This window comes from Suricata suricatta, chromosome 9 (assembly GCF_006229205.1).
Source record: "Suricata suricatta isolate VVHF042 chromosome 9, meerkat_22Aug2017_6uvM2_HiC, whole genome shotgun sequence".
NCBI classification, from domain to species: domain Eukaryota; kingdom Metazoa; phylum Chordata; class Mammalia; order Carnivora; family Herpestidae; genus Suricata; species Suricata suricatta.
In genome coordinates, this window is record NC_043708.1 from 101,488,962 (window position 1) to 101,504,297 (window position 15,336).

General features: G+C 46.7%; 1 protein-coding gene across 9 annotated transcripts in view; it reads right to left on the minus strand.

The window, feature by feature from the left end:
- The window catches only part of DAPK2 (death associated protein kinase 2), a 116,277-nt gene that overhangs the window by 23,520 nt on the left and 77,421 nt on the right, over window positions 1-15,336 (minus strand). For 8 of the 9 annotated variants that reach the window (XM_029951063.1, XM_029951061.1, XM_029951062.1 and 5 more), the window contains one exon: window positions 3,403-3,532. In XM_029951063.1, the coding sequence (XP_029806923.1) occupies window positions 3,403-3,532 (130 nt within the window). Of the gene's footprint in view, window positions 1-3,402; window positions 3,533-7,132; window positions 7,441-15,336 lie in introns of those variants that run through there. The other variant, XM_029951065.1, reaches the window with a different exon arrangement.

Below are 15,336 nucleotides of genomic sequence, written 5' to 3' on the forward strand. Positions count from 1 at the left end.
ATGGTTTGTCTCATTGTTCTTTTTCGAATTTTTGGTTTTTGCTGAGATTTGTCTGAATCGTTTATCCTCATTCTTGAAATATAATTTTTGCTGGACATAGAGTTATGAGTCTTTTTTTTTTTGAAAAAAATTGTGAAGATTTTTAATTGGCCTTATTAAGCAACTGATGAACTGGGCCACGTCCCATCTAGCAAATAGAGAGATGCTCCCTAATCATTGGTTTTTAATTTTTCCTTAGTTCTTGAAAGATAACATTCTATTGGACATTGGCTTCTATTGTTGTTTAGAGAAGTACACTGTCAAATATTTAAATATTTATTTGTTTGTTTGTTTGTTTGTTTGTATATTATGTCTCTTCTCTCTGGCTGCTTTAATGATCTCTTTATCTTTGGTACCCTATAGTTTAACTATAATGTTAACTGCAGTGTAACTATAATGGATTATTTTTGTTTTTTTTGTTTGATATACATTGTCCTTTCTGTATCTGGAAATGCATGTTTTCACAACGGTTCTGAAAATTCTCAGCCATTTTATTCAAATGTTGATCATCTGTTGTCTCTATTTCCTCCTCTGGGATTCAAAATATGCATGTGTTAGGTTTTCCACTTTTACCCTCTTCCTTGTCCTCTATTTCATATTCCTGTGTCTTGGTCTTTCTGTGGTATTCTGGCTACTTTTTTTCAGCTCTGCCTTTCAATTCTCTGTCTCTTCAACTGTATGTAATCTACTGTTTAACTCATTTACTAAGTTTTAAATTTTTAGGAGTATATATGGAATTTCTTAAAGTTCTTTCTGGTTCTTTCTAGCGTTTGCCTGGTCATTTTTGAAAGTCTCTTGGTGCTTGCTAATTCTTGTGATTCTTTTGTTTCTATATACATTCACTTTATTTTACAGTCAACATCAGATAATTTCAATATCTTACGTCCTTGGATGTCTAAGTCTTGCTAGTCTCTGACTGAAATGCTGATACATATACTTGCCTTTGGGAGAGGTCCTCCTATTGAATTTTCTTGCTGCTCCCAGCTCCAGCCCTGAGCTCATATTTCACTGGCTTTGGAGATGGGACAGGTGATGCTGGAGGAATTACTACCTTTAAAGATTTCTCTTATTTCCCATGAGTCTAGAATTTCATTATAAAGAATATTTTCCATGAGTCTAGAATTTTATTATAAAGAATATTTTTCTCAAGAATCCATTTTTGTTGCAGGAGGGAAGACTGGGTCCACCACGCTCCTAGAAGCTGATGGTAATTTCTTAATACAGTGTCTCAGGCTGAAGTTTCAAAGGAATGTTGGAAGTAGAACAAGGGATTATAACCTGCTTCTCAGGAGTCCTGGGTAAAGAAAGTCATCATAATTTGGGCAGAAGCCTAGGGAAGGTACCCTGTATATCTGTAAGGTAGAAACAAAACTGGTTCTGGGCTGAAGCTGGGTCATACTGGCTCCCAAGAGTCAACTGTGTGTATCTCTTCCCAACTCTGAATTTAGTGACAAATTGATAGCTTAACATTGGCAAATGCTATAAATTAGGGTTGTGTTTTGTTTTGGAGACCCAGTTGTTAGACATTTAACAGCGAATCACTGGGGGAAAAAAAACCATCCATAGACTGGCCATTCCTATCAATAGCCCACTCACATGGCCATTCTGATGGGAACTCTCTGCTCCATCCAGAGTGGACAGTGAATTGTCTCAGATAAATGTACTAATTCTGGTCCTACCCCCTGCTATGAAAGACTGAGCCTCGGATGTACTCCTCTTCTACCCTGCCTCTGTCCCCACCCCTCTTCACACTTCTCTCACCCACAATACCAGCTCTTTGTCTCTCACTGACTCCAGGGCATGACTGGTCCCAGTGACTTTGCCAGAGTGGATACCTTGTTTGAATACTCTTTCAGAAATGTCTCCATCATTCACTTTATAATAATCACATCCTGTGTGGTGGCACCTCTTCCACTATTGCCCTGAAACTCTAGTTGAACCATTTACTGTTAACACTTGGTCTGAACTTAAGTAAATAAATATATGCATTTTACCATATATGTGAATGATGGGCAGCAACTGCTGTCTTGGACAAAGTTCAAGAATATATGTCTTGTGCCCTAGGTTCAAGTTGGTTCTGCCACCAACTCACTGTGTGACCTTGGATGTGTCATTCTGAGTGCGGCTTCCTACCATCACTCTGTCCTCAGTACCTCACCTAATACCTGTCATACAGTGAATGAAGAATAACCATTGGTTGACCTTCACTACAATCCCTCAGATTTCCAATTCCACATTTGTTAAACTAGACCAGATGACCTAAAAGGATCCTTCTAGCACTCTTACTTGGTCGTTTGATGTCTTGTTTCCACAACTAAATTGTAAGCCCCCTGGGGAAAAGGTCTTTTTAGAGAGACAACCCAGTGTAACCAAAAGAGCACAGGCTCTGATGTTGGATGCATCCATATTTGAATCTTAGTTCTACCACCTACTGGTTGTTTTGACTTGAACAAAGCATCTGATAGAGAAAAGAATTAAATCTGCTTCATGAGGTTGTTTGAAGATTAACTGAGATGATGTCGGTAGAGCACTGACACAGTGCCTGGCACACAGCAAGGTTCCTCTGTGGAGCCTTGATAGCACCCCATTCCATAGTGGCTGTGGGGCTCCTATGTGTGACCTGATAATCTGTCAGAATGGATGATCTGGCACATTCTGTTTTCCTTTTTGATTAGACTGTGTCAGAAGTTTCAGTCCCCAAATTTTGAGGAGACCATGCCCCTTCCCTCCATCTCCAAGAGCACTTCCACTCCCAAAGCAGACAGACAGTGGTCCTCAATTCTCATTCCTCTCCCTTCTATAAGGCTGTGTCTCTAGGACCCTCAGCCTGCAGCCCCAGTCCCGTGAGGAGCCTGAACCAAGGCTGAGAGAAACAGAGGGAAGAGAGAGCTGCCAGGGCTCTCCTGGAGCAGGGCCCTCCACGAGTGAATAAAGGCCAGGAGAGGTGAGTGGGTGGATCTGGCATTAGGCAGATGATTTCCCTTTTCCTTTTCAGGAAGTTAAGAGTTATTCCAGAGAAACTTGAGTTTATGGGAATGCCAGAGGGCGAGGTAATTTTAAATCTTCACAATAAATTTGTCTAAAATCAGGAGGTGGGGCCAGCTCTGGGAAGGTTTGACTCTGCAAAGGCCTCTAGCCCCACCGAGCCTCCCCCTGCCCCACAGGTGCTCATCACCAGCACCTGGACCCTTACCCAGAAGACCAGCAGGACATTTTCTTCCCCACCCATTAGGTTTCCAAGGAGGGTTCTCCAAGGCACCATCTCTCAGCCCAGATTCTCAAACAGACATAGGATTTGTTCACAGAATTTCTCTACCCTTTGATCCCAGATGCTTTCAGGAGAGAAACAGGCCTACAACTCACCAACAAATTCTGGCGTCCCAAAAATGTTCTTAAATTCAACTCCGTCTTCTATTTCATGAGCCAGGCCAAAGTCAATCAGCTTGATGTGTGGAATGGGAATATTCTTGTCTAACAACATAATGTTTTCTGGCTGGAGAACAAACAAACAAACAAAAAAGCAAACGAGGAAAGGACAGTAATTAAATCCCTGTTTTGTGTTTTTGCTTTGCGGTTGGGTGGTGTTCTCTTTTGGGAGACTAAAATTCTTTCTTGTTTTTGTGTCCTGTCTTCTCCTGTGACCTCAAAGACAGGCATAGCACTGAGGGCAAGGCCTGGGTTTTATGAACTCTGCTGCTCACAGCAGAACCAGAGACTTAGCTTTTTGACTCCTTTCTGTCTCTGAATGGCAGAGCCGTCAAAGCAGTGCCTCTGTTTCCTGATCTGTTAAATGGGGCCAGTGAGAAACTTCAAGCATTTCCTGTAAACAAAACCACCGCCTCTGTGTGAGGATGGTAGGGGTGGGAGCCTAGCTGCTTAGCCTTGGTTTACACTTGGCTTCTTAACCTTTGTCTTCCTGACCATCTCTTTCCCCTGGCTGGCCAGCTTCCTGTTGACAAACTCCCCTCCTTTGGCCTAACCATGTAGCTCACACTTCTCTCTGTGTTTAACTAATTTTGGCCCTCAGCAGGACACCGGAAAAGAATGCACCTGATTTCCAGGGAAAATACCAGCTGCCCAGGCTATTTCCAGTGCAGCAAACAGCTGCCAGGTCTGACACAACCATGTGGGTGTATGTGGGTGTGTGTTGGTGGGGGATGGCCCTGTCTCATACACTGCAGACTCCCAGGGAGGCCAGAACAGAAGCCTGCCCTGTGTGCCTGCCCTTCTCACTCCCACCCAACTGCCCAGAGCCCTCGAAGGGGTGCACAGGTCCCTCCACTTTACCTTCTCCCCTCCCGCTCCACATCGTGACTGTCCTAGATTTCATTCAAAGTGGAATGTCTTGGGGCTCCTGGGTGGCTCAGTTGGTTAAGTGTTGAACTCCTACTCAGGTCATGACTTCAAGGTTTGTGATTTCAAGCTTCCAGTCAGGCTCTGTGCTGATGGCTCAGAGCCTAGAGCCTGCTTCAGATTCCGTGTCTCCCTCTGTCTCTCTCTACCCCTCCCCTGCTCGTACTCTATATCTCATGCTCTCAAAAATAACTAAACTTAAAAAAATTTTTTTTCAAAGTGGAATGTCCTGAAAACATACATCCACACAAAAACATCAATTCATAATAGTCCCAAATGGAAACACGACAAATGTCCCCTCAACTGATGAACACAGTATATCTGTATAGTGGAATACTATTCAGCCATAAAAAGGAAAGAAGGCAGACAAAAAATAAAAAGGAATGAAATAGTTATATCTTAGCATAGATGAACTTTGAAAACATCACGCACCAAAGACCATGTATTATATGATCTTGTTTATATGAAATATTGTGAATAGGTAAATCCATAGAAAGAGAATGTAGTTTAGCAGTTGCTCAGGACTGGGGAAATGGGGAGTGACTGCTAATGGGTATGGGGCTTCACTGTGGAGTGATGAAGATTTTCTAAAATTGATAGTGGTATTAGTTGCACAACTTTGTAAATAGTACACTTTAATTAATTTATTTATTTATTATCTTTTTTCTTTTTAATTTTAGAGAGAGGTGGGGAAGGGCAGAGGGAGAGAGAAACAGAGATAATTTTAGGCAGGCTTCATGCTCAGCAAGGAGCCCAATGTGTGGCTCGATCCCACAAACCTGGGATTATGACCTGAGATGAAATCAAGAGTCAGAGAGCACCTGGGTGGCTTAGTTGGCTGAGGTCTGACTCTTGGTTTTGGCTCAGGTCATAATCTCAAGGCTCATAAGTTCAAGCCCCAGGTCGGGCTCCACGCTGACAGTATAGACCCTGCTTGGGATTCTCTCTTCTCCTTCTCTCTCTGCCCCTCCCCTGCTCATGCTCTTTCTCCGTCTATCTCTCTCTCTCTCAAATTAAATAAATAAACTTAAAAAAAAAAGGAATCAAGAGTCAGGTGCTCAACTGACTGAGCCATCCAAGTGCCCCTAAGTTATATAATTTAAATGGGTGAATTGTATAGTATGTGACTTATATTTCAATAAAGCAGTTTTAAATGGATGAATAAATACCTAAATAGATAGATAAATATATGTTTAAGAAAATCAAACATCTCTATTTCTTTTTTTTAAATGTTTTAATGTTTATTTATTTTTGAGAGAGAGAGAGAGACACACACACACACACACACACGCACACACACAGTGCAAGCGGGGGAGGGGCAGAGAGAGAGGGAGACACAGAATCCACAGCAGGCTCCAGGCTCTGAGCTGTCAGCACAAAGCCTGATGTGGGGCTCGAACTTAGGACCGTGAGCTCATGATCTGAGACAGCTCAAACTCACGAACTGTGAGATCATGACTTGAGACAAAGTCAGATGCTTAACTGACTGAGCCACCCAGGTGCCCCAAACATCCCTATTTCTCAAAGAAGAATCTCTCACCTTGTACTTTTGCTCACATTACCTGCTCTACCTAGAAAGCCTTCTGCTTGATCTGTGCCCTTAAAAATCCTAACTGAGCTTCAGTCTAACTCAACTCAGCTAGTCCTTGAAGGCTTTCTTCAGTGACTGACTGAGCCATCCAAGCCCCCAACACACACACCGGAAATGAATCTCTCTTCTCCCCCCATCCCCTCAGTGCTTATCTGAACTTTTTTGTTATGACATTTGTCACACTCTCTCCGTTGTCCACCAGTCCTTGCTGTCTTTGTCCTAGCTCCTCGACCGGACTCTCAGCGGGAGGGAGGAGTCAGGTCTTTGCATGTTCACCCCTGCAGTGCAGAGCACAGCGGCTGGCAGGCTGAGGGCGGCCCTGTTAGCTGAATCGATTCTGAATCTGCCCTGAAGACACCCCTGCTCCCTGAAGTCTCTGTGACCTCATGTCAGAGCGGCTGGAAACTTTCACTCAAACGAGTTGGCTGAGGCCTCCCCCCACTTTGAAAATAAATAAATAATACATTTCCTTTTGCATTTTTTAAAGCTTGTTTATCCTTTTTCCCCTCTGGAGATTTCTCTCAACTTTATTGTGAAAATGTGTCAAAGTCCTTTCCCAGGGCAAAGCCGGGTCTTAAGTCCTGCAGAAAGGAGACTGAGGGGGAGGTCAGGAGATAGGACAAGAGAGAGGGCTCCACTCCGGTGTCCCCAATCCCTTGAATGGCTGCTCATGGACCCTAGTGTCTTGGAACCCCATGCGGCAAGCTGTGCCCTCCCACTGCCCACTGTCTCTTCATCAGGGGGCTCCCCCCTCCATCCTACCACATTCCTTAGTTCCCTTATTAGGAAAGTCCCCTCTCCTCTGGAGAATGACCCTGAGGCTTGTCTCCGGGGCAGCAGAGGGTCAGGGTCCAGGTCTTCCTGACCACCATGACCACCTGACCACTGAATCAGGATGGGAGCCTTAGTGAACAAAAGCAGTAACACTGGACCTGGTGACGCCCAGGATAATGGCGCAGGAGGAAAAGGGAAGGGAACATGGGAGAAGAAGGAGAAACAATTGGAGGGTGAATTCTCCCAAGCAGCATTGCTCTCAGAGGTGAGAAGCATCCTGGCCTTATCTTGTCTTACCTCAGTGTCCTACAGTCCAGGGGAAATAGCCTCTCCACTGGCTGGTGAAAACCTCAGGGTCAGGCCACATTTTCTTACCTGAGTGCTTCCTGTCCCCGAAAGTTCTTGTCCACTCCAAGAACTTAACACATAGCAGGTGACTTCTCCCCTGCTTGGAATGTTCTTCCTGCACAGTCCCTGTCTCAAACCTGGCTAATTTCCTATTCACATTTCAATAAAAATAGTACCTCCTCCAGAAGGCCTACACATGCGTGCACACACATTTCCTGCCCAGTTCCCATAACATCCTGTGCTGCCCCCACTTCAGTGTGTCTTGTGCTGTCTCAAGGTGGTCGCTTATTTATCTGTCTCTTCACACTGGGTTATAAGCTTCCTGAGGGTTCTGTTTCTACCAACTACCTAAAGCTTGGTATAGAGCCTGGCACCCACCAGGTGCTTAATAATTGCTCCCTGAGCGAAGACAGCTGCCATTAGCTGCAGCGTGCTGACCAAGGCCATGACATACTTCACACCTCCTTGAAACCTTCCAGCTATCTTATGCAGTGGATGTTATCATTCCTTTGTTTCAGAAGGAAACCAAGACTGAAATACTGGCTTGTGGACATAGGGATATTAATGTTTTGTTTTGTTTTTTATTTTTGAGTGAGAGAGCGTGGGGGAGGGGCAGGGAGAGAGGGAGCCAGAGGATCCTAAGCAGGCTCTGCGCTGACAGCAGCAAGCCTGATGTGGGGTGCAAACTCATTAACTGTAAGATCATGACCTGAGCTGAAGTTGGACGTTCAACTGACTGAGCCACCCAGGGTCCCTGGACACGGGGATTTTAACCTCTGTCTGTTGGACTCCAAAGCTTCCATTATAACACAATGTAAATGATCTTCCTGCTTTTCAAGGGTCCTGGGAAATCTATCCCAGGGGGAAGTGGGTATCTGCTCCAGCCTGGCAGCCTAGGGCAGGCTTGGACCCTGGCTCAGGCATAGCTATTTTCCTTCCCTGGCACCTGCTTCCCATCCCTGCATGCCTTTTCTTCCAGTGACGCTTTCACCCAGGTGAGCGGTCCCAAGCGCCATTCTGGCCTGCCTTCACCCTGGGTCCAAAGGCTCAGAAAAGGAGTCTCAGGATCTCCTGGGCTGTACCTCCTCATTTTAAGGAGAGAAGAGAGGTCTGAAGAGTCCCCAAGGAGATTCTGGATAAAGTGATGTGGGCTGTGGGTTTCAGGCTGAGAGGTGACTGTAGGGCAGCAGGAATGTTCTAGTGGGTGTCAGGACCCACATTCTTTCCTCACCTTACCACTCACACTCTGAGCCATTTGGACCAAATGTACCTTCTGGCTCAGACCTGCCCTGACTGGGAGTAGACACTAACATAGCAAAACAGTAAAATAGATCCTATATCTGCAGCTCCTCTCGGCTTTCAGAAGGGCTTCCTTCTTGCTACCTCAGCCTCCACTAACCGGGAGGCAAAGCAGAGGCTGTTATTTTCCAAACATTTACCAAGGCGAACAGCACACTAGTGTTCTATGTCATCCTGCAATCATTCTGAGTGGTAGACTGTTATCATACCCATTTCACAGATGAGGAAACAGAGGCTCAGAGATCTAAAGCACTGGCTCAAGGTCCAACAGCTCATAATGGCAGCGTCAGGCCGGGTTTCCTGGGCAGTCCAGTCCCTGCTCACCACCACATCATTCAGTTTGGTTAAATATTTTCAGCAGTCCCACTGACCATGAGAGTAAGCTCAAGGTGCCCTGCCTGATATTTGAGGCATTGAGGCTCTGCTGTGACCATCCCAGGCTACTTTCCCAGCCTCACCGCCCATCATGTGCTTGCACCAGACCCATATCCCCTCAAGGTGGGTATTACCACACCCAGAATGACAGCTCAGTTTCATCCTTTGCTCCGGCTCTTCCCCTTGTCTAGAATGTCTCTCCTACTCTTGCCCACACTTTCCGAGACTGTGCCGCATCCCTGACTCGTTTTACTCCCTTACTTTTCAATGAAGCGGCCCCTGACCTTGTGCTCCAACCCCCTTAGCGCTGATAATGCTTATGAGCAAGTGATCCCACGTTACAGGCTGTCTCTCTGTGACCCTGCTCTCCTGGGTGGTGGCCTCTCTGGGAAAATTCAGATCAGCATTGTTTTCTGGCATTCCCTATGAGGTCTTGCATCCTGGATGTCCCCTTGAAATATGCTGATGTGCCCGGAAAGAATTGGGAACGAGTGGTCCTTCCCTTTCTGCCCAGTGGAGGCCCTTCACCACCACTAGGGGGGTTCTAGTGCCCTCCTCCCCATAGGGCTTCAAGAGGCCTGGGCCAGGAAGGAAGATGACTAGGGGAGGATCCCCAAGGGTAACCTGAGGGCCAATAAAGCAGAAGTTCCCCCAGGGGTTTTTCTAAGCTTCTTTGCTTCTCCACTCCTGAATAGGGTAAGGCACTAGACAAGATCCTGGGCCTGGGTAGTGAGAAATTCCAGTTTCACCTCCACCATATAAGGCCATGTGAACTTAAGCACATCACTTCCTCCCTCTGGGTTTCAGCCACTCAGTTCTAAAATAGACACTGGATGGGATCAAGAGCCCCTTCAAACTCTAGCCTTTGCAACTGCAAGGCGACATAACCTCCCACGCTGGCTGGGTAAATTCCCACTCCTCTGGGCCCCAAGGCACGACATACAGATGCTTAGGTCTCCTGGCTCCTGGTCAGGAAGGAAAAACAACGCACTGTGACCACAGTCAGGCTGCCCTCTGGGGTAGTGTGGTCCTATCCATCTGCCCTTCTCCTCCAGCTTTATTTGTTTCAACCAACTACTACCCACATACTTGACATCACCTCCAAAGCATGGCTGGAAGGAAGGATCACATTCCCATAGGTGCCCCCACTGCCCAGCACGGGGCTTGTGGAGCTGCCACCAGGAGGTGAAACTGCCCTCACCTGTCAAAACAAATCCACCCAGCTCGGCCCACCAGGCAGGCAGCTGTGGGAGAGGCCAACATGCCCCTCCATGCCCCAGTGGATTGGGTCAGAGGTGCCTGCTGTGTTGCCAGCCAGAAGCCGGTCCTCTTGGCAGAATCCATGTGCGTGTGAGTGGGTGATCCCCGCCAGTCCAGTACAGCATGTTCAAGAGCCTCTGCAGGATGAAGGCAGCCTCTAGGGGCTACACAGTAAGGTGCAAAAGACTTGAGTGAAACCTGGTCAAAGTCACTGGACCTCTTGCAACCTGGTTTCCCATTTGTAAAATGAGACACCTACCATGGCAAAGGGTTGCTCTGAAGCTTCAGAAAGACAGTCCACATAAGGATCAATGCCCAGCAAGTTTTCAAATCCATGTGGCTATGTTTGTCTGCTCCTCTCTGGGATGTAGCAATGACAACAGTCAGCCCTGGGAACCTTACTACATCCCTGCTGAGTCACCTGTGCACACCTGCAGACCATGCCCTCTCACCGACCTGCCTCCTATCCCACTCATCCTCACCCCGATTTCACCCTACCATGTTCACAATGGTGAGGCTGCAAGGGATCTGAGATCATTTAGTTCCTTCATGGTTACAGAGCAGCTCAAAGAGGTCAACAAACTGCCACGGTCACTGAGCAAGGAGCAGAGCCCAAGTCTGCCGACCCCCTGCCCAGTGTCTTCTCTAGGTGCCCGCATAGGCTACCTATCACTGAGTGAGGCCGCTTAGCTCAGCAGAGCAGGGGCCCAGGCAGTACGTGCTATGGGGACAAGGAGGCCGCATACAAACCTTCATTGCAAATATTCAGCATGGCTTCAGATTATTCAGGAAGTGCTGGGCAAACTGAGAAAGCAAGGCTGCCGGCTGCCAGGCCTGTCTGGGTGGTTTCCATGGTGCTGCAGCAAACTCTCCCCCTGCCACACTGTGGATGAGACCACAGGCAGCCCCTTCTCGCAAGCCTCTAGTGTGGCCTATGCGTAAGGCTCTAGGTCTGTCTGTGTCTGGCATTCAAGGCTCTCCTACCTCTGGACACTCACCCCTCTGGCATACACCAACTGACCTCTTCATCACCCCTACCCCAATCTGCAGTTCAGTCTGCTGGAATGGACTTCCTCACCAGCTTTCCGCCCCCTCCCCCCCACGTGCCCAACTCCAACACATACACTGGAGTATCTTCTGTGACCTCCCCTCCGGCATGTGCAGCTGGTTGTTTCCCATCAGGGCCTGTGTGGTACCGGACAGGCCTCCAGCAGAGAACCAACTGCACTATAATTCCTTATGTTCTCTCTCCACTATCCTGAAACCCCACAAGGCGGACAGGGGCCTTGCCTCTCATTGTCACCCCTAGCACCCAAAAGTGGCTGGCATTGTAGTAAGTGCTCAGGAATTGTTTGCTGGACAAATGAACAAACCACATATGCATCTCTTGAGCATTCTGCTTTTAGGGAATCAAGAGATTTCATGGCTAAGAGCCTTAGAACCTGAATTCAAATCCCAATTCTGCCATTTACCAGCAGTCCAACACTGGCAAGTTACTTAGCCTGTCAGCCACGGGTTTCTCACCTATAAATTAGCAGTAATAAATTAGATAATAAAACCTACCCCATGAGGGTTACCAAGAGGATCAAACAGGGCATATAATGTGGCCTGTGGCTGTTAGCATAGTCTTTTTTTGTTTTTTAACATTTATTCATTTTTGAGAGACAGAGCATGACCAGGGGAGGGGCAGAGAGAGAGGGAGACACAGAATCCAAAGCAGGCACCAGGCTCCGAGCTGTCAGCACAGAGCCCGATACAGGGCTCAAACAAACGAACTGTGAGATCATGACCTGAGCTGAGGTTGGCTGCTCAACCGACTGAGCCATCCAGGCGCCCCAGCATCATCTCTGTGATTATTTCCTTGATCATGTCTCTCCTGCCCAGAATGAGAGTCTTTATCATCTGCCTAATGAACTTCTACCCATCCTTCTAGGCCCAGCCAAAATTCTATCTCCTCCAGGAAGTACCATCTAAATACCCAGTCCAGCTCTCCTTCCTTCTCCTGGTGCCACACTTGTCCAGCAACTTTGCCCTACAGCACCAACTGCTGCCAAGAGCCTGTTGCCAACAAGACTACACACTTGCAGAGAGTAGGCCTGCTTCTCATGCTCTTTCTGTGTCCCTAAAATCACCCAGCCTGGGGTTTCAGGATAGCACAACCTATAGCATTTAGTTTACGAAGCATTCATACTTTGATTCTCACTCTCTGAGGCAGGTACCATCATCATCTTCATTTTACAGATGAAGAAACTGAAGCCCAGAGAGGTTAAGTGCTTTCCCAAGGTGCCTCAGTAATAAGTGTAACTAGGGTTCAAGTTCTGGCTGACTCTAGATCCTGTGTGCTCTCCCTTCTCCCATGTCCCCTCCCTTCCTCTAGTTGATTCAAGGGTGCCTGGTGGGGTCACCCCTGCCTGCTGGCACAGTGGGCATGTCCATCTTTGCTCTGGTGTCTCAGCAGTTTCCTGCCCCAGCTCCATGTTTTTCCCAGAAAACCCACAGCTGTGGCTTAGGGAAAGGCCCTGACTCGGGGCCTTTGGATTTGTTAACTCGCTCACGGCCTCCTCCTCTGGGGAAGGCTGCTACATGGTTCTGACCGCACCCCCCCACCCCGCCCTTCCCAGTAAAGCAGAAGAGAAAACCTACTCTCCCTACCTACTCTGTCTCTAGGCTCTTGTGGCATGGACAGAAATGAAAATTCACTTCCAAGGACATTCCAGGAACACTAGCTTTTGGCTTTGGGCCAATCTAGCAATTGTGGTGTTGGTTCTATGGTCTGTGCTAAACTAGCATTTGTGGTCAGCTTTTCCCACGCATCACCTTATTAGATCCTCACAGACACCAAGCTGGAGATGACTGGTGCCTCATCTAACCAGTGAGGAACCTGGAGTTGGGTCAAGACATTCTGAGCCCTCAAGCTGTGCTTTGGGGGCTCTCATCTGAGCTAGTTGCCCATTGTAATCCTCTGGGGACTGTGCTAAAAATATCAAACTGACAGAAATCAACTCACCAGGAGTGAATCTCTAGTATTGGTTTTGCAGAGCAAGCTCTATGAGCAAGTCAGAAGCAGACAGTGTCATGTTTGGGAAACCAGGGCCGAAGAGGGTCCAGTCATCTGACAGACACAGGTCTGAATCCCACTGCCCAGTGCTAGCTGTGTGACCCTTGCCAACTCAGTCACCCCCCTGAGCCTTGGCTCCTCATCTGCAAAATGGGAATATTAATATGTTAAGAGGTTCTGAGGAGACACAATAAAGCCCAAGGAACCCTCAAGCAACCTCCTCTTTCTATAAAATGGGCATGACCCAGAACCTCCCTCACAGCATGGCTGCATGGATAACACGAGTGAACACACACACAGCACTCAGAGAAAAGCCTGTGTGTTTCCAAGGTGCTCAGTAAACCTCGGCTGCCATTATTATCACTACACCCCTGAAAACAGTCAGCCTGCATAGAGCACTAACCTGTTTACAAAATGCTTTCACCTGCAAAGTCTCTGAGACCTTGGGGCGGGAGGGCACGGAGGTGCTGGGGGTGTCTATCAGCTCATGACAGCCAGTTGTTAAACTGGAAGGAATTTTGTGAGCTGGATGTTAAAGAGAGCTATGTAACTGTATTATTTTAATATTCAAACTAAGTTATATAAACTTATAGTTTAAATAGGTTATCTTAGGGGCATCTGGGTGGCTCAGTTGGTTAAGCATATAACTTCGGCTCCGGTCATGATCTCACGGTTTGTGTGTTCGAGCCCCGCGTTGGGCTCTGTGCTGTCAGCTCAGAACCTGGAGCCTGCTTCAGATTCTGTGTTTCCTTCTCTTTCTGACCCTCCCCTACTCATGCTGTCTCTCAAAAATAAATAAAAAACATTAAAAAAGTTTAAATAGGTTATCTTAAAAACAATCCTTAAAACTTATTGCTTCCTAATTTTTCAGATTATATTTTAGTATTCTTGATGCTCTTGAGGTGGTTTCTGCCCTGTGTCAGGGAAATACTAGTGAATGGTGTGCCACTGATCCCCTCTTCCAAACTCTGGTCAGTGGGGTGCTGGATTCTTGAGATTGGCCATGGTGGGTGTCCTGATACCATGGGAACTGGGAACTGGCTGACACTCCAGATCAGGAACTGGTTTGTGATCTTCTTGATTCTAGACTTAAGAAGTGCTGGAGGGGGTGGAGAAGAAGTGCTGGAGAAGATCACTTAATAAACCAGATTAAACTTAAAAGGGTGCCACGTCTGTAGCCACTACTTTGTGAATAGCACAGAAACAGAGGAATTTTTTTTTTTTGATATTCAGAAACTTATCTAATTCAGCAAAGAAGTCATTCGTGTCACTGGCAAACAAGTAAAGTTCCAACACAAGCCTTCATTGTTTGGTTTTTATCTCACTTGTTAATGTAGACAAAAGTATCACCCAACATTCTTGTCAGAACTATGCTCAGGGATCAAATGCAGCCATAGATTGGCTATGGATACACGGGTTTGGCAAAAACCAAAGAAAATGTTCTATGAGAAACAACTTGCTCTCTGGAACTTACAATAAAACGTATTATTTACTTTGTTGTTTGTAAGTTGTGTTGTAAACACTTGTATCATAAAATTTAGGATAAATTTGTGTATGTATATGTACATACAGTTGTTTCCTGGACATCCAGCTGTTCCCAGAATAACACTGCACAGAACCTCACACAAGGAGGGTACTATCTGTGTTTTCTAGATGAGGAACTAAGAAACAGAGAGGTTAAGTAGCTTATTTGAGGCGGCACAACTAAGTTGTGGAGTGGGTTTATAATGTAAGCCCAGGTTGGAGTGCCTGAGTGGCTCAGTTGGTTAAGCATCAGATCCATGGTTTGGGCTGAAATCAAGATTTCATGGTTCATGAGTTCAAGCCCTGCATTGGGTTCTGCACTTACAGTGCAGAGCCTACTTGATATTCTCTTTCTCCCTCTCTCTTTGCCCCTCCCACATTCTCATTCTCTCTCTCTCAAAAGAAATAAATGAACTTAAAAAAAAATCAAGCCCAAGCCTCCTTAACGCTAAGATCCTTGTTCTTTCTACTACCTTCACTGCTTCCAGAATCAGATTCTTTTACTCCTACTGAGATCAGAGGTGGTGAGAGGGCTATCAGTGGAGCTGTGAATGGAAGCTAGAAGTAACTGTTTGAACACATGATACTTCACCCAAGGCCAGGCCCAGGCAGGGGACCCCAGAGGAGGGCACCGGTGGCCAGGAGCCCCAGGAGACCTCTAAGCGCTGAGCAGTGAATGCAAAGGCAATAAGGACAAAAGAAGAGGAGGGCCCTG